This window comes from Rhopilema esculentum, chromosome 15, assembly GCF_057945365.1.
Source record: "Rhopilema esculentum isolate cy_ngs chromosome 15, ASM5794536v1, whole genome shotgun sequence".
Classification (NCBI taxonomy): Eukaryota; Metazoa; Cnidaria; class Scyphozoa; order Rhizostomeae; family Rhizostomatidae; genus Rhopilema; species Rhopilema esculentum.
This window is the reverse complement of record NC_142829.1, coordinates 2,433,825-2,452,586: the sequence shown is the minus strand read 5'-3', so window position 1 is coordinate 2,452,586 and position 18,762 is coordinate 2,433,825. Positions and strand designations below refer to the sequence as shown.

At 36.9% G+C, this 18,762-nt stretch overlaps 2 protein-coding genes across 3 annotated transcripts; both read left to right on the top strand.

Annotated features, from left to right (window-relative positions):
• The first annotated feature begins 2,767 nt into the window (after window positions 1-2,767).
• LOC135685426 (kinesin-like protein KIF20A) lies at window positions 2,768-14,224 on the top strand. Of its 2 annotated transcripts, none has more exons than XM_089112701.1 (14): window positions 2,768-3,366; window positions 3,804-4,125; window positions 5,294-5,515; window positions 5,892-5,935; window positions 6,704-6,771; window positions 7,309-7,380; window positions 7,852-7,998; window positions 8,602-8,767; window positions 9,399-9,736; window positions 10,001-10,160; window positions 11,206-11,481; window positions 12,419-12,563; window positions 13,565-13,644; window positions 13,822-14,224. In XM_089112701.1, the coding sequence occupies exons 1-14, from the start codon at window positions 2,911-2,913 to the stop codon at window positions 13,897-13,899; spliced, it is 2,574 nt and encodes an 857-aa protein (XP_088968827.1). In that variant the 5' UTR covers window positions 2,768-2,910; the 3' UTR covers window positions 13,900-14,224. The 2 variants fall into 2 exon arrangements, with proteins under 2 accessions (XP_088968827.1, XP_065057435.2); XM_065201363.2 differs by having other exon boundaries at window positions 2,769-3,366; window positions 13,819-14,224.
• Window positions 14,225-14,549: 325 nt separating this feature from the next.
• Window positions 14,550-18,550, top strand: LOC135685436 (adenosine receptor A1-like). The gene has a single exon (XM_089112702.1). It carries the CDS (start codon window positions 15,114-15,116, stop codon window positions 16,224-16,226), a length of 1,113 nt encoding a protein of 370 aa, XP_088968828.1. The 5' UTR covers window positions 14,550-15,113; the 3' UTR covers window positions 16,227-18,550.
• The last annotated feature ends 212 nt before the right edge of the window (window positions 18,551-18,762 follow it).

The window sequence follows — 18,762 nt, the reverse complement described above, 5'->3', positions numbered from 1 at the left end:
TGAAGAGTTGGAAGTATCAATGTGATTGAAAGCATGAAAAAAGCTAATGTCGTATCAGATCACAAATAAATTCGGACCGGGTTTATGATGCACTTCGGAAAAAAAGCATTCGCGTTAGATTTTATTTGGTTTCGATTGGAGATCAATCTATCAGGGCACACTTTGTAGGGACTTTTTTCGGTTATAGACAAGAACAAAGCAAAGTGACACGAGAATCCAATAAGTTTAATAATAATTTACAACTAAGATTTGCTCCGGCATACACGATTTCATCAAATTAAATGTAACAGATGAGTTATTGTTCATGTCTATTGCCTTTTATCTAAACCAACTGCAAGATTCACAGAATTCGGCGGACAGTTTCTATAACGTGTCTTCTTTCCTACATATTCACACTTTATTACTTTGTTCTATCAGAATTATCAAATTTAACATACAACTATTCGACCACGTTGATGCGGGGAAAACCTGTCCCAGTTTATTCCATTTCTGGTTTCCAGTGGAGCCAATAATGGAGTGGTTATATCCATAAGACGAATGGAAGGACATAACGAACTGAAGCTTGGAGAAAGGAGTTACGAGCTACAATAGATCCAAAGATGAATTTCAGATACCATGCATGTGTTGAAATTTTGCTTTAAAGTGTTGGGTCTCTAATATTTGTCTGGTTCATAATGGGTCAGATATAAGTGACAATTTGGAACCTTAAATTGATTATTTAAAATTAGTGGCTATAGTCCCTGGTCATTCACATGAGAAATCCTTTGTCAAGCTTTGATTCCTAAAAAGTAAAAATCAGTTGCAGGAAAGAAAGTTTCTTTTCAAATACAAGTTTCTTTATAAGATCAGGAACCATTTTCGCGCATGGAGCCTTAGTTGAGTTTGCACATTGGTCCTCTCTCACTGCTTTCACTACAAAGAGCGCTGTTAAAGATTTCTACTGGAAAATCGAAGCTGCTTCATGACTATTTTTATTGGCTTTAGAATGTCCAACAGCGTGCAATTTACACTAGTGAACATCCAATTGTTCTCGTCCTCTCTCGTTCTCTCTTAGCTGATATAGCAATCCTTTAGCCAATCCAAGGTCTTCGCTGCTTTATTTTGTATTAATGATCTTGATTTGCACCTACTTCTGTTTTGCACCTACTTCTTAAACAGTTGCGCCTATACACTGTACCATAAAGTATTGTCCAAAAAGTTGTTGTTCACATATTTTGTGATTTTGAAATGCCCTGATGCAGGCGCGTTGTTGCAGGCAGTTGTTTCAGTAATTTTTCTGAGAAGCGTCTAAGTTTTGGCTTGGCAGCGAAAGATTTTTTGAGCGCCAGACACAATCTTAAGTCCTACATGGGCAATAAGAGACCCCCCATAAGCAATGTTCCTTCAACCAGTATTAGCTTGGTTAAAATTTTCACCGAAATCCAATAACAAACGAAGAAAAATCCAATTAAAAAATGAAGAGACAAAATTCTCGAGGTGGCAATCAGCTAGTGCTCTCTTGCTCAAGGGTTGGCATTGCCACCCCCATGCCACCCCTTGACTACGGGCCTAAAGGGTAAAAAAATATTCTAGCTATAAGGACTCTTCAATGTCATTTTTGGAAAATAGTCAAAAGATAAATAAGTTGACTTATGCCCTCAAATTAAACATGTTTGTTAGTTCTTTTGTTTTCTTTGTTCGTTTATTTGTTTGTTTGTCTGTTTGTGTAAAAACAGTATTTTTACAAGGAACTCACAGTCAAACTTTACCTTATTTGACTCGCCAGGCATCACTACAACTATAAGCATTTTTTCAACGCGACTTCTTTATGCAATTATTTTCAAGAATATGAAAGCATTCACAGTATTATTATGCACAACTTGGCTTTAGATAGATTGTTTGATGTTGTTTAAGCCATGAAATCATGAAATGTCAAGCTGACTTAGTAATGGAATATAGTTAAAAGTTACCAACTAACTGGAATTTCCTTTCAATGTTTTTATCAAAACAATTGCTTTTGAGTTTGGCTGAAGGGATTTGCTGCTTTGAATTTACGAGTGAGGCCTTTCAGAGGGTTGTTTCTTCTATTGATGTAGTACTTATCTTAATCTATCTCCAAAATTCGTCAACGGTGTTTGCAGAAGCAGTCTGTTAGTGGTTGAAAAGCAGTCTGTTAGATACACTAGATGATTGTGATAAACCACAGAATTCGAATATGTGAAAATTAAATAGCTGAGAGAGAACACGGCCCGCGGATCGAGCCTTGCGGGACAGCATTTTGCAGTTAATATGACAAACTGTTTTTAATCTAGGTAAAGAGACATAGCTTCAAGACCAATCTTGACGAATGTAGATTTGCAGTAAACAGGGAACCATTTTAGGATTCTTCCCGCTGAAAAGAAGCGGGTATGTTGCAGATGCAGAGAGCCAAGTTTTTGGGGCAAACCTTGTGGTTGAATTTGGGGCAAACCCTGATGACCTCCACTTCAATTCAATAGAAATCTATTATACAGATCGCCCTGTTAGACATGAAATTAAACTAACATTACAAAAGAGGGTTATACCCCTCTGACCTAGAGATAAAAATATGATCAATTTCCTTTCTGCCCCCTATTTTTAATTTTTTTTTCAGGATGTCCGATATGATTTGATGATTTTCTTTCTTTCAGAGTTACAACTTATGAAACCATTATATTTCTCAACAGCCGGGCCTTACCTCTCTACTTCTATTGGTTGAAATTGTTAGCTCTTTTGTTTCATTCATCCAATCGCTCGTTAGAGTGCAATTTTCAATTTATGAAGTTGGAAGCACAAGTTGGAATGTGAAGTTGTAACAGCTCCTGTTTTCTTTCTCAAAGATAACAACTATTTTATTTGGTAATATTAAATCAGAGCTAGACAAAAATTTTGCCTTCGAGAAACAAATTTATCATGTCTAATGAAAGTTGTTACTACAGTCCTGGAGACATTGCGGAGAACGAGAAAGAAAACAATGCCGGCCTTCTCGCGCGAAACCTCATGTCGGAGTTCCAGGATGAAGTTAAAACTATATCAAATAAAAAAGCAGAAAATCGTGAACCAATTAGAATATACTTGAGGGTTAGGCCGTTTTCTCAAGATGAGCTGAAGGCATCAGAAGATCAAGGATGCCTTACAATTATGGACGACAAGACAGTTCTACTAAGCGCTCCTCGGGATTCGTTTACTTTCAAAAGCAGCAATCGAGGGATTGCAGAACAAAATCATCAGTTTTCTTTCTCAAAAGTATACGATGAAAAAATTTCACAAAAGGATATATTTGACGATGCAATGCTGGGATATGTCAAAGATTTCTTAGATGGGATAAACTGTCTTGTTTTCACATACGGAGTGACAAATTCAGGAAAGGTATGATGTTTCTGTTTTTGGCGCGGGACTTTCATCCTATCTACCATGTGTAATATAATTTAGAATAAGGGCAAAAATAATATGATGTCCTCAAACTAGGAAATTTTCACAGTAAACGGTTGGAAATTAAATGTGATGTTCTTCTAGATGTATTTGGAAAAAAGATTATGACCTTGCCCTAGTTTGCTATGATATCTGCCTGCAGCTGTTGATATATCAGAATTCATAAACAATTTTGCTAGAAGAGCGTAAAATAAGAACTTGAGTCTAGTGCCACTTTCAAAATCCTGCCTTCCAGCAAGAATATTGTTTGAAACGTGTGCCTTTTTCTAAATAAAAATAAAAATAGGGAACGAAGGCATTATTTTTAAATTAATTTTTGCTTTTATAGCAGCTAAATGTCATTCCATCATAAAAGTGTGTTATATATTTTGCAGACATTTACAATCCAAGGAAACCCCAAAAATGGTGGAATCCTTCCACGTGCTCTGGATGTTCTGTTTAACAGTATCAAAGGAAAGCAATACGAACATATGAATATAAAACCAACAATGTATCAAGATGTTTCCAGTTTGACTCAAGAGCAACAAAACTACGAAGAAGTGCTCAAGAAAGCTGTTTTAAACGCAGGGCAAAAGCATGACATTGATTTATCAATTTTGTGGAAAATGAACAATACCATTCAGAGTGACACATCAATGATATCAGCTACCACTACTAGCACATCATCCACTAGCTATATCTCGGCGAATGATGAAGGTAAGATATAAGGAAAAATAGGTTGAACATGCTCTGTTGTCATTACCAATTGAGCACTGTATCTTTTTTTAATGATATAGCAGGTCTGGATATTACAGAAGCTTTTCTTGCTCTCTTGGCTGATCTTTGGTGGATCTATCCTCTTCTCTTCACCCCATTTTGGCTATACCACTGGCTACTGTTGGAAATTTAATGTTTATAATTTTACTATGATGTATATATATATATGTATATATATCATAGAGTTGAAGAAAATAAGACTACATGATTTATCTCTACAAGCCTGTTTCGTGAGTAACTCACTCTTCAGGAGATGTTATCACGCTCTACTAATGTATTGAGCACTGTGCTACGGAAGTATCAAAAGACAAATTTATATATGTATATATATATATATATAAATGCTAGATTATTGCTTGGTCATTTTATGACTGCTACAAAAAAAGTTACCTAAAGGTGCCTACGAAACCATAGCTGGAAGTCAATCTAGCTTGCTTTATGAAGATATTGAAAATTCTCTAGAATGCATGAAATCAGCTAGAAATGTTACAGACTGCTAAGGAAATCAATGAGACAATTTCAAGAATTTGCAGTAGACTAGAGGTGTTCTGTATTCACCTTTTTGGAACATTTGGTTTTTGGTCTTATTGGGATATCTTTTTCCTGCAACTTGTTTTTAACATTTTAATGTAAATTATTTTAATTTTCTAAGTATATAATCAAAAACATTGGAATTTATCTGCACCTGGTGAATGTTTTATTTTGGTTATAATGTGCCAAGTTATTGTTGAACAAGAAAAAACAGGATATGTTTTAATCAGTGTTTGATATTTTTATGTTTAGCTTTGTTCATGTCATTTTTTCTTCTTTATTTTAAGTTTGTTATATGTTTTAGCTTAATTGCAAACAAATACAATTTAAGCTAATTAATACTAACTTTTTTATCTCCATGATTTCCTGTATTGTCTACCAAGGAGTGCTTGTTTCCCTCTAATGGTAAAAGAATCTTTGTTTAGAGTGTGGCAAGGGTGGGTGCACTTGAAAATACCAAAATATAGCATGAAACTACAGTGCTTTCATAGAATTTAGAATTGAATGTCTAAATATATTTTATTTCTAATATTTTCAAAGCCAGAAATACTATAATTTCCCATAATCTTATTGACAGATTACAGCTCAATATCTGATGAACTAAAAGAGAGAGTTTGTGATGGGACAGTCATTGACATCAAGTCGCAAGGACCAGTGAAATTCAGTGTTTGGGTGTCCTTTGCTGAAATTTACAATGAATATGTTTACGATCTTCTGGACCCCACTCCTCTTGGAAAAGGAAAAAAGAGACCAACACTAAAGCTTGGCGATGACAAAAAGGGGAATCCATACATCAAAGGTATGATGATTCCCTCTTTCAAAATCTTTCTTTCTGTCTTTTTTAATGCAATTGGCCATGCTTGAAATTTTCTGACAAACCAAATATATAACCATTGTTTCTCCTGTTCTTGTAATAATTTTCCTGTATTGCCTTCTGCAACTATCATTGGCTTGGTGACATGTTACCAACCTCAGTTTCTGGCTACATTTAATTTTAACCCCCTTGCAGATTGATTCATCTCACATTGTGCCATTTACATACTTAATGAACTTTTTTATAATTTCTCTCAATGCAATTTTACAAGGTGTCAAAATGTTACATCATGCTACACAATTTGAATGTTTTGTGTGTTTATATTCTATTAAATATTGATACAATTTACATTTTATTTCAGGATTAAGGGAAATTCAAGTCAACTCTGCTGATGAGGCATTCAAGGTGTGTATACTACAGAAAATGATATTATAATTTGTTGCCATGAAACAAGGCTAAATTTTGCAATCTTGTACCAGACCCAAAAATGCGTATGTGAGGATAAGTATCATGCATGAATATTTGGAATCTCTAAAGCAATTTCGTATGACTTGGAGTAAAGAGGTAAAAAAGGGCAATTTTTTACAACACCGTCTTCATCATAGAATTTGTCCCGTTAAATATGTTTCCCCATACACTGTTTTTGACCGTAGGCATTACTCTCGTCAAACATAGTTACTTGTAGTTGAAAAATCGAAATGCAAGGTTTCAACGATTTTTAATGCTTAGATATGTTCTTTGGGTAAAGTGAGTATGATCATAAATGAACATCAGCATAAAAATTTTATCAACGAAAATATATCTTCAGCAAAAATGTTTTGTCTACATAAAGGTTTCGACGGCAAAATCCTTCTCCTGCATTTTATGGCATTAATTTCTTTAAATTCTTCTTTAAAAATTCTTACCACTTAGTGTGCGAACGAAATTTTTACCGCTTGGGTATTTTTTGATCCTCTTCAGTCATCAACGCAAAAAAATTCAATCAAACTTCTAGAAAAAAAAGGAAAGAAAGATGTTCCAAATTTCTTCTATATCCTGTGGCAGGGAGTGTCATTGTAGGCCTACGGGGAATAAACTATAATTTAAGCAAGGTTTTCTATTCTTGGATTGTATTCAGTTTCGCGCATACCAAGTTTATACCATTTCGTTGTTTTTTATTGTTTGTCTTTTAAGGTTCTGAGGGTGGGTCAAAAAAATCAGAATATTGCAGCTACAAAACTGAATCAAAATTCAAGCAGAAGGTTTGTTCACTTTGGATTGTAGACTGTCTATATGTGAATAATAACGATCAATGTAAGTAAATGGTACCAGGAAAATTTTTTAAAATAAATAACGATGTTTCGAACATAGGCCGTTATCAAGTGAGTTGTGAAGAGATATGTGATATGTGAGATGTGTCTATATGTGAGTTGTGAAGAGAGAGCATTGTGAATCGTCAGAGATGTTTATAAGACAGCTAATGTTTGAAATTAACAGTACCCCTCTGATACGTCAATAAAATACTGCATGGTTTGAATAAACGACAATGACTGATTAAGCGCTGGGGACTCAAATAAGCGCCCTGTCTGAATAAGTGCACACCCTTAGTCGTTAAGTTTATGATAAGCACCCACCTCTGAATAATCACCCACCCTTACAGCTTGGAAATTGGATTAACACCCAAGGTGCTTAACCTGTCATTTACGGTATGTTGTTTTGTACAGCAAGCAGCTATGTATTAAAATTCGCTTTAATCCTTATGATTTTTTTAATCTTTATGTTTTTCTTTTCATTTGCAGCCATTCAGTCTTCACTATCAAAATCCTCAGGGTTCTTGATGTCGATGAGCCCCACGTGGCACGTATAAGCAGGTTTGTTGACAAACACCTTTATGTAGTTTTTGTGTAAAATTAAAAAGAAGAAAGTTTTTTTAGAAATGGAAAAGGAGGCCTGGAACCTATCCTGCCACGGGATAAGCTTTAGGGGGGTTAAGATGTACGAATGAAATGAAAGAGGACGAAAAGATAGAGAAATGAACACTGGGACAGTGTAAGAACAGACCTATCGAGTCTCACGCATTTCGCACGAATCTCGCTATTTTGTGCAAGCTAAACAGTACAGAAACATTAGAAAATGAATTATATATAACCAAATTAAATCAACGAAAAGCTAAGGACTGATACAGGAACTCATGCCCTGTCTTGTAAGCCATACTTTTTGCAGCTTTATTTTTGACAGAAAATGTAAGATTGTACGATGCATGTAAATAAGTAATATGCACTTTTTCTTGCTTTATGTTTTATTTTTCCTCCTTTATAATTTACTGATGCTCCATCAATCAGGTTGTCTTTTGTGGACCTGGCTGGATCTGAAAGGTACTGCAAAACACAGAGCACAGGGGATCGTTTGAAAGAGGCTTCGAATATAAACACGTCAATCATGACCCTTGGAAAATGCATCGAATATCTACGATACAACCAGCAGCACAAGTAAGTCTCAATGATTCTTCACATTGGCAGGGCAAGATTTTAAATTAGAAATGCTGTGCAATCATTGCCTCAATTTTATTGAAGTGGCTTCAACAAGGAGAGTCTATTCAATATCGTTGTAGTTTATAAAAATGATTCATAAATGTAAGCTCGGTTTCAATAATCACTCCCGAATTATTTAGTGTTCAAATGTTTCCATGATTATTGTGTAATGCTGTGGTGAATAGTGTCCTTTGACTGCCAACAATGGAACTAACATTCAGAGACACTTTTTAATTAAGGAGTACCTTTGGCCCATCAAAAAATCCATCATACAGAGAGTAGACTTATAAACTCTCTCTGAGATTGTACAAGTCTAGGATCTCTCTCTCTGCATACAAAGTTTTATCTGAAATCCACTTTTAATTGCATTCCATTTTCATGCATTTCCCCGAAGCCGCTATTTTCGTGCGGGAAACCTTCCGTGCAAAGATTTCGAAAATTGTTACTGATATATCGAAATTCAATCATCTATTCAACTATTTACTTTTCTTCTCTATATAAAGGACATGTTTATTTCACGTGCATTACTTAACTAATAAGAATTTCCATCTCTTCTCCTAGAAATCATCCAGTCATTATCCCATATAGAGAGACCAAGTTGACTCGACTGTTTCAAGGGTTCTTTGTTGGGAAAGGAAAAGCCTGCATGGTCGTGAACATCAGTCAATGTGCGTCTGTTTTTGATGAAACCTACAATGTACTCAAGTTCTCTTCCGTTGCAAAACAGGTTAGATAACATACAAATTTGACTGATAATTTGAGCTGAAAACCTGCATTTAGACAGGCTCACTATTCTACATTAGCCCTTAGGCTGAGATCGAGGGGAGCAACTGGGGATGGATGCCTCATAAATAGTACCGAGGAGTAAATTTGAAAAAAATACATTCTATAAGATCTCCAATCTGCAACAAACGTGAAGGAGCACTGCTAACAGATGCGAGTTATGATTCATGCATCCTTCTATTCTAGTTAAACAAATCTCCCCTCCAAAACTTAAAAAAATTGGATATGCTTTCTCCTATAGTGCATGGATCTCATTAGAAGCCAGCAACCGGCGAAAGTCCGCCGCTTACTTACCAAACCTTTGCCGCCTACTTTCACCCTCACTTTAGTAAGACTACACAAACTTTAGTAAACTTATAGACACCTACTTTTAAATGTGACTCTTCTACTTCAGACTTCTCGGTTCTTGAATCTATCAAAGGGGAAACATTAAAAAAAGTCCTCAATATTGATGACATAATTTGCTAAACCAACACAGTTTTCTTACTTATTTCAGATATTAAGTTTGTTCTGGACAGTTTGTGCATTTTTTTAAGACATCCGTCTATTATTTGTGTTATGTGTTTATTTGCAAGGTCACTACAAAAGGTGTTCGAAACAACGAGATGCCAAGACCGAAACAACCACCAAAGTACTCGCTTGCAAGTGCGACGCCAGTGAACAAGTTTGGAAAGCACAGTTTAATAAGTATGGGTTTCACCACGCCCAGGCCTATCCAAAAGGATATTATGTTTGAATCTATGTGTGATGAAAATGATGATGAACGCGTGCAGGCGCTCGTAAAGAGTTACGAGGACCTTCGTAAACAGTTGGTCGATGAAAGGCGCAAAAATGCAGTGATGGAGCTGAAGATAAGAGAAGAAGTTTGTTCCGAGATGTCAGATCAAATTGTCGAAATTGAAAGGAACTACAAGTAAGTTTTGAACAGCAAGGTTTCAAATAGATCTTCTAGGATGAGTTGCATTTATGTCTTTTATGATAGTTGCTCCGAGGGAAGACCCCCTGTTTTAGTGCAAGGAGTTGCAATACAACATCACAGTGACAATATCTTGGCTAGGATTGTGTTGTCTGCAGATGGAAATGATATAACTTCTACTTTCATCCAATAACGGGTATCTCTAATTTAGACTTTTATGTTTTATTGCATGCTATTAAGTTAACAAACACCTCTTGATAGCGAGCGACTTCAGGAAGAGCAGGAAACGATGGAAGAAATGTGTGAGAGAAGAATCGAGATGCTTACGAAATCAATGAAGAAGGCGAGGAAGAAAAGAAGACTTGAGTCAGAAGACGACATGTCCGATGTGTTGCTCCAAGCAGAGAAGGCTAGAGTTAAGGTGAAAGTACTTTCTGTTTTACCGATGCTGCAGGTGTGAAAAATAATGATGATGTATAATGTCTAAACTGTTTTCTGATTACCCAGCGAACTCTAATGAGTTTTGTTGCTTTTCCGTTAGTAAAAATGTACCAAACGAACGTGCGGTAACTTGATTGACCATATTTAAGAAGGCTGGGCTTTCCTCTTGTCTTGATGTCTTTAGATGCACGTCTTTACCTGGTGAGATAACAATTCTTGTGTTATACGAAATTATATGCTGGTGCCTGAAATCCAGTTATAGATACAGGATGATAAGGACAACCATTTATTGCTAGGCTCCGATTCTAATCCCAATAGAGGACTGTGTAACTTCGATCCATCATAATGTAAATTCCAGTTTGGATTCCAACTTCAATCCGTTCTAAATCCATATCTAATCTTATCACATTCCAATCCAATCTAATTTTTATCGCTCATTTCAACCTGTATTGTAAGTGACTATAACAAGAAAACCTGTTAAAGCGTATCTCATACCTTATAATTTCTTGTGTGTGTTCGTTGTTTAAATGAATGTTTGTCGCACATTAATAGATTGTATGTCCCCAATCTTCTCCCGACCCTTTCCAAACTACTTACCTTCTCTTCATTACATTTTTCGTAATGTATACACAGTTGGTCCATCGGTCGAGAGGGCTTCTTTCCAAGGAGTTTTACTTATGAACCTAACATAAATCTTATAATCCAAAAGAAATTGACTCAAGCTGAAAAGTACTTCTGCTTTAGTGGTGTTTCGCTGCGGTCCAGTTTTTGGAACAGTTAGTGTTACACATTCCACAATAGGGTAAATAAAAACGCTAAAAACACTTGAAACACGACCCTCTGGCAAAACAGTCGTTTTGTCATCAATATCATTCTACCGAAAACAGTTTCTGATTGGCCTATTTCCATCCTCAACTGGGTTGATTTTCGTCATTATTCTGACGGCTTGTACTCTGCAGAGTCTCAGACGAAAACCTTTAGTATGTCTTAAAATTTTGCTATAATTCTCGTTTTTCTGAAACTAGGAGCGCGATGAAATCATACGAACCCTTCGTGCCAAACTTGCCGAGAAAGAAATCGCCCACGAGATATATAAACAAGCACACACCCCAGAGCAGCATCCGAAAGTCATCAAGCGTCTGCAGAGTGAACTTGATGAGGCAAAAGAAACGGTCAAGGTGAACGAGAGCCATATTGAGGACCTTCAAACGACTTTGAATCGTGCTCAAGAGGTCATCGAGGAAAAAGAACTTGAGGTCGAGAAGTTGAAGGAAGTTTTTGAGTTAGCGGAGGGCAAAAACGTGAGTGGTCTCTAATATGTTCATACCTGTTGACGGGATTTTAAAACGTAACCAATACTTTGATTAAGTTCCTTTATAGTTCTTTTTCCTTGTCAGTCTGGGGTTGGTTCTGTTGTGTTTTCTGAGTCTTCGATTCATAGACATTGCAGCTATGCCAAACTTTAATGAATATACATGCATTTGCTAATTTCAAGGCCCACGCAGTTTTAACTAGGAATTTAAATAAAATTGTACTAGGGGAAAATAGCGAATTTATCAACGACGTTTCGAGCATAGCACGTTGTTAAGTCTTGATAACGGCTAGGCTCGAAACGTCGATAATAAAATTCGCAATTTTTTCCTAGTACAATTTAACTTACATTCTTAGTTATATTCGATTATATGGTACAGCACACAAGCTAGTTTATTTACGGAATCTTAGCAGTTAAGTCTACACTGATACATGACTGAGTCCCATTGGTACACATTGGGGCATACATTCCAAATTATCAGTGGTTTTGCGTGGCTTATCGCATCATTTTTTTGTACCTTTAGCTGGTGCCATTAATTCTCAAACTCTAATGTGTTCACCGATTGTTTCCCTCCATGCATGTGCGTTATTTCTCAGCCCTAACCTATAACTTACACACATAATGTTACACGGTTTAGAATCCTCTCAGTTATAGCCCAAAATTAAAACTAGGATTTGCAGAACTTGTGTTTATGTTAAATCATTTTATTTTAATTTAATTATCTAGATTTTATTTACTTTTTCTTTTACTGGATTAAACTTAGTTTTCCAAGCTGCATTTTCAGTTTTGTTAAATCAAGATGTTTTTGCTTTTGGTTCGAAAACTACATCCTGCCATAAGAATCTTTGCTGTCGTCAGGCATTCTCTCTCCCGTTAAAATGCCACGAAGTTAGCAACTTTGTAAAGTTATTTTTTCGTTTTTTAAGGAATTGGTAGAGTTGAAGGCACTGCTGCAAGATACGAGCAAAGCCTTGAACGAGGCAAGGCTCAAGCTCGATGGAAGGGATGAAAAGTTAAAAGAGAAGGATAACATCATTGCCAAGCTCAATGAACAACTGCGATCTCTTCAAGGTTGGTGAGATTTTAACCTCTTATTTATTGTGACCGAAGGTAAAGGAGTGTTGTGGTTGAATCCTCATTTTGATAATGGACTAATATCACTCTAGTATGGACTAACACGATACAAGGCGAGTAAAGTTGTTATTCGATTGTTTGTCATACATTCCAAGTAGCGGGTACGGTGAAATAGCGAATCATCGGCCGCCTAGGGTCAGGGAATGTTGTATTGCGAATATGACATCCAGTCAATCGTGTTCTTTTTCCGGATTCGCTATGCCCTGGTTGTCTGTCCACTGAAATTAGCGAAATCATACATTGAATTTACCAGATTAACAAGGGGAAAAACAAGAAGCTTACTGGGTAAAAATACTGCAAGCTGTACAGTAACTGCGCTTTAATGAGAAACTATCCAAATGTTCAACTCATTTTGGACCTTCCAAGGTCTGGAATGTTCCCATACATTTTAGTAAGGCTTAAAGCACCTTTGAGCGTAGGTCTTGGGATGGTAACATAAGGTCTAAGGTCTAACGCAAGCAAGCAATATATCGCAGCGATTGGGTTGAACTTTTCATATGCATTAATGTTGACGAAAAGCCAAATAGAAAAAGCTGGCTGAGTACTCTCTGAGACTTCACGCTTCCTAGAAGCTGCTAAATCATTAATACTGGGGCATGAATACATATTAAGTCCTGTAAAGGAGCGGCTAATAAGACCATCAACAAAGATAAGTTGGAAATCTTTCTAATCGAAGCCTGCTATTTGGGCTATTCATATTCTATATTTCATTTTCAATAACAGCTACCTACAGGAAGTCTCGGGAAGTAAACTAAACTAAGCATAATGTTCATTATGCATACCAATCTTTGATAAATAAAGTCATCAATAAAATTTTAAGAAAAAACTTGTTTGACCTGTGAATTACCTGAACCTCAAAACTTTGAATTACATTTGGCTCAAGGTAATTAGATGCTGGTCGTTCGAAAATTAAAATCTTGTGTGGTGTTTTTCCACAGCTGACACTCATGGCGCTCAGCCAGAAAAAAAGAGAAAGTTGGTCGCTAAAATTGGTGATATACGTAAAGATTCGCTAAAGGTTGGTTTAAAAAATATTTTAAACATTTTTGAAAAATTGTAAAAATTTTGAAGGTTTTTAACAAAGTGAAACATTTTGATGTACATTTTTTTAAAGATCTTTGAAATATTGTACTTTATTTACAATGATCTTGTAGAGATAATTCTAATTCCGTCTGATTTTCTTCATTTCCAGCAGGTTACACTCACCCCATCAAATGAAAATGACGTCACAGTGTATATTAAAAAGCAGCTGCGTTCTTCAACGAGAAAGTGAATGCTAGCCTGACTTTGGTGAGCCTTTCAAGAAATGTGAATTTTTTTTGAATTTATTTGAAGGTAGACCAACAAATGAAGAATATTTGTTCAATAGAAACATACCTCTACCAATCCGTAATAAAAGGTAGATCTGATATTTTTAGTTAGAAAGGAGCATATGGGTAACACCCCATTACCCTAATTTCATCCAGATGAAAGCTCCCCCTCCCGTCATAAGATATTTGAGTTCGAGTTGAATAGTTTTGTAAATAGTATTTTACTGTGAAATTGATAGTATATAATCTTTCAATGATAATTTCCCATCATTTATTTCATATCATTGATATTGGTATTTATTGCTTAACAATTTCACCTGTTCGTAATCACATTTGTACATAAAGGTGGTTTGATGTGCGACCATCTCCAACGTTATAAGAATCAACAGGTCTTTTAACGTGATGGGTTGAGAACCGTTTATAGAAATACCAACATTTGTAGAGATTTGTAAGAAAAATAGTATAAAAACTACCATGCTTTTATCGACTGAGATTCAAGAAATACAATGCTTTCCCTGTATCTGAAAATTAAAGTTCCATTTTTCAAGAGCTCCATGTGTGAGTTTCAATGAGTTTCAAAAGCTCCATGTGTGAGGATGGAGTTTTAGTGCAACATAAACACCTTTTAAACTGTGGCGGACACTTGCTCGAATAGTTGGGGGGGGGGGGGTCTGTTTTGATGGGATGACGTCACTTTTTTCTCATCGTTTAAGAATAAAAAACCCCTCTTTCCAAAATGTTGGGGGCGACTGCCCCCTTGCCCCCCATGTGGCCGCCACTGCTTTTAACAAATTCCCATGTAAACGAACATAAAATTTATTTCCTTGATCTTACATTAACGTGCTAAATTGTTACGATTATGATAATAACATGTGCCAATTTGGCACCCTTTACCAATTTTCCCCCAAAATTATGGCTGTATTTATCTACCATTAACCACCAAACATATTCTGATTCTGATAACTCTCCTGGAGAGTTTAATATCAAAGCAAAGAGAACAAATTGTTTTTATTTTCACACCAAAACCTTCACAGTCTGGGTAAATATTTGTAGATTGCTCATTATCTGATAACTTGCGCAATCGTCTGCCTTTCCTGCCTGTGGTTTGGTTTAAGCTTGTCACCCAGTAGTCAGAGTTTGAGCAGGGCGTGTTGTGAAAGAGTTCCGTGAGACGACGATGTCCTGTTTTCCTAGTGTTTGGGCCCCCGCTGCATTGTCATACTTTACGGCCATAGCTTCGCTGGTGTTGTGCATTCTTATTGTAACTGGCAATTCGCTCATCATCCTTGCAGTTGTGTTGGATCCATTACGAAAATTGCGAACCCCGTTCAGTTACTTCCTCGTCAACCTGGCGGTCAGTGACCTGATCGTGGGTTTGCTGGCAATGCCAACTTCCGTCGGTGCGCATTTTAACGAAGCCAAAGGCTACGTCAAGTCATATCAAGTACTTCTCATTCATTTAACCTACTTTATATCGACAACAGCAAGTGTCTTAAGTCTAAGTGCCTTGTGTTTGGATCGTTTTGTCGCTATCAAATGGCCTATAAAATACAGGAGAAGTCTCTGCTTGTCAAGGTGCCTGTTGATATCTGTTAGCATTTGGATATTTTCGTCGGCTATTACAATGGTCTATCTCAAAGTCGGATATATCGATTACTTGATGGTCTTTGCACACATAGCCATAATTGTTACCTTTTGTATTCTTGTTTTCACATACCGCGAAGTGTACATGGTTTTAAGGGTACAATCACGAAGATTCAGAGGTCCACCGGAAAATGGGGTGGTTGGATCAGGTGGGGAGGGTATCGAACGTCATGATCGCCGTGAGATTTCAGTACAAAAGAAAGTTACAAGAGCTTTTCTGTATATTTTGGCGTTGTTTATATCCAGCTACTTGCCTGCGATCATCATGATTTATATACTGCAGTTCTGCAACAGCTGTAATTGCACCCTAAGACACGTTCTGAGGGATCTTCAGTTTGTTTTGGTTGCTGCCAACAGTGCCATGAATCCATTTGTTTGTGGAATAAGGCTAGGTGCCTTTCGAAAATCAATCTTACACATTATTTTTTGTCGTAAAGTAGCAGCAGGGAGTGCAAGCTCGACTCCCCGGATCGGAGCAAGAACAAGAAGCGAAACAGTGACTTCGTCAGCCGCAACAATAACTGGAATTCATGAGATCCAAGAGATCTCAGGGACCAAAGAGATCTCAGGGACCAAAGAGATCTCAGGGACCAAAGAGATCTCAGGGACCCATAAGACCTCAGGGACCCAAGAGACCCAATCATGATAAGGGATTGACGATAATTTTATTTATTAATACTAATCCTCAGTATGAATTTTTTAAAATTGATTATTGCCAAGTAGTTGGTTTCCATGTAGGATGCATTAAAGAATTTTACCGAATTTTCTCGATTAAATACCCCCTCGAAAAAGCGCCTTTTTTGATTAAGCACCCCTCGGATAAGCGCCCCCCTCGGATAAGCGCCCCCTAAAGAAGCCAACATTTCAAGTAAGTGCCATAAGAACCCCAAAAACAATAATTTTTTATTGATTATTTTTGATTATTTTTGGTTGATGTATAAAGATTTTTTTGCAAAAGCGGCTGACACCACCATGATTACTACACTTGCTCTCTTGAAATCCAATGAAAGTAACCATTTTTCTTGTTGTCAAATTCCTCTAATGTAATGTCCATGTGTTGGCCAATGAGGTGCCTCATTGGTGTTGGCACATTTCCTTTGTGGCTCTCAGTCCCCTGTGCAAAACCATGGCGACTTTCACTCTCCGTGTTATTGCTCGATAAAAGCAAGGCACAACCAATCCCAGTAACGGATCTGTGAAAATGATGGCTTGATTGACAAAGAGAGAACTTTTGAAACTCTTGGTACATTTTTGAGACTATATCTTTGAGATTGCAATTTTGGCATTACAAAATTTTAATTTTTAGAAAAGTTTGTTCTCTCTTGATTTCTTCAAGTTTGCAATCAACCGTCCCCTCGAATAGGCGCTCCGCTCGAATAGGTGCCCCTAAAAAGTGCTGAAATAAATGATATTCCTGAGGCCATCAATTAATCGAGGAATCACAGTATGCCACATAATCTGCTTTGAATGTGGAGTTTCGAGCAGCCACGACATTTTGGATTGAAACTCGTCTCAAAAATGTTGATGCTCGTCAGATTACTTGCAGGCCGGTTGCAAAAATGTTTCCAATATCAATTTTCTTTTTACAAGAGCTACAAACTCGTCAAAACCAATGCGAATTGATCTCACTACTAATTTCAAATGCGCTGTTCAATATCACGAAGTGGCTATTTACACCGCTGTTGACACACTGTTGTGGCCTATATGCCCAGCTGATAGCACAAATGAAAGCAATATAATTTTAGAATGTCTTGGCTAAGCCCATTTTTTAATCTGCACTGCAAAAAAGCCGTACTACAATGGAGACTCCATTGTGGAGAATCCGTGCTACTGGAGAATCAGAATCAAATGATTTAATGCGAGGCAGAGATAATTTTCAAGCGAGGAAGATGCGTTAATGCGAAGGCGATAAATTAATGCGAGGGAGAGTGACAAGGAAAATGTTCCTGCTCTACTCTATTATATTATTTGACCTCCGCTGCCGTAAAACCGTGATATTTTGCCCTTTGGATAAAAGACCTTGGGAAGTTAAGAAATATGATAAAACAATAAATAAGAAGACTATAGAAGATTCAGAATTGCCTGGAATTGTTGAAGACGAGGAAAAATTCATTTTACGAAAAACCGGGGGTAGGGATAAGCAGGGGGTTATGATTAGTTGCAAGATAGTTGGAAACATGTTTGTTTGAGGGAAGTCAGTGAATATTAACTAATTATGCTAGTTTGTTTATAGAGATAGAAACGTTCTTTTAAATTTAAGTTAGCTTCCTTTTTTCCTTAATCCCCTCTTTGACACCTTCGTGCAGTGTGGATGCTATATTATTCTGAATTTGAAAATATTGTATGTAAAAAGAAAGAGTGAGTTATAAATTTGTAATAATTATTATTTCTTTCCCAGTACAATTTTTTTTAACATAAAAGATATATGGCTACCTGATAGTGTACAACACTCAACAGGAGCGGATCCAGACTATAGCAACTGTAGCTCGAGCTATAGTCAAAATCTCAGTGTTTGATTTTCGGAATTCACATTTGAAAGCAGCGGTATAGGTTATCAAATGCGATTAACAAACATGCACTGCTGGCAATGTGTCATCACAATGCCTCTCCAGATAAGATATAAAACACTGAGCGCAGAATGGTCTAATATTAAAACTTAGACGAATCAGAAGTTTCGTTCTTTGTTGACAGTAACCAACCAGAATTGAGCTACAGTGGATATTCCGAGCTATAGTCGGTCTGGGGATTTGCTCTGGAAAAGGCATCGAAGACAATGAAACCCGTACTATAATTGTTGGCGCGAGCTATAGTCAAGCTATAGTCAGGTTTGAAAATGGCCTTTTAACCAATAGAATATGAGTATCCACAGTATTTCTCCGCTCTCTGTCCCCTGTAAAGCAACAGTAGACTATTGCTCGTTTTCACATCCTGGGTCCCCTGTAATGTAGCTTCAAAGGCAAGGACCTAGTAGGGAACAGACAGGGACGGCGGAACGACCAAGCGGCAAGCAGGGGGGGGGGGGGGGGCATGGGCAGGCTTGAGTAAAAAGGCTTTTGAAAGATAATTCTCAGCTTCTACAAATTCAAACGTAACTGCAATTTATTATCTGTAGGTATCTTCAACATTGGCTAACTTTCGGCACAAGGAATTATTTTACATGTTTTGAGAAGTTCAGAATTTCA

Excerpts from the sequence above, each read along its gene's own strand:
- LOC135685426 (XM_065201363.2), top strand. The coding sequence starts at position 2,911 with ATGTCTAATGAAAGTTGTTACTACAGTCCTGGAGACATTGCGGAGAAC. Across the intron at positions 7,381-7,851 it reads CACGTGGCACGTATAAGCAG|GTTGTCTTTTGTGGACCTGG; the intron begins GTTTGTTGACAA and ends TCCATCAATCAG. Across the intron at positions 12,564-13,564 it reads ACAACTGCGATCTCTTCAAG|CTGACACTCATGGCGCTCAG; the intron begins GTTGGTGAGATT and ends GTTTTTCCACAG.
- LOC135685436 (XM_089112702.1), top strand. The coding sequence starts at position 15,114 with ATGTCCTGTTTTCCTAGTGTTTGGGCCCCCGCTGCATTGTCATACTTT.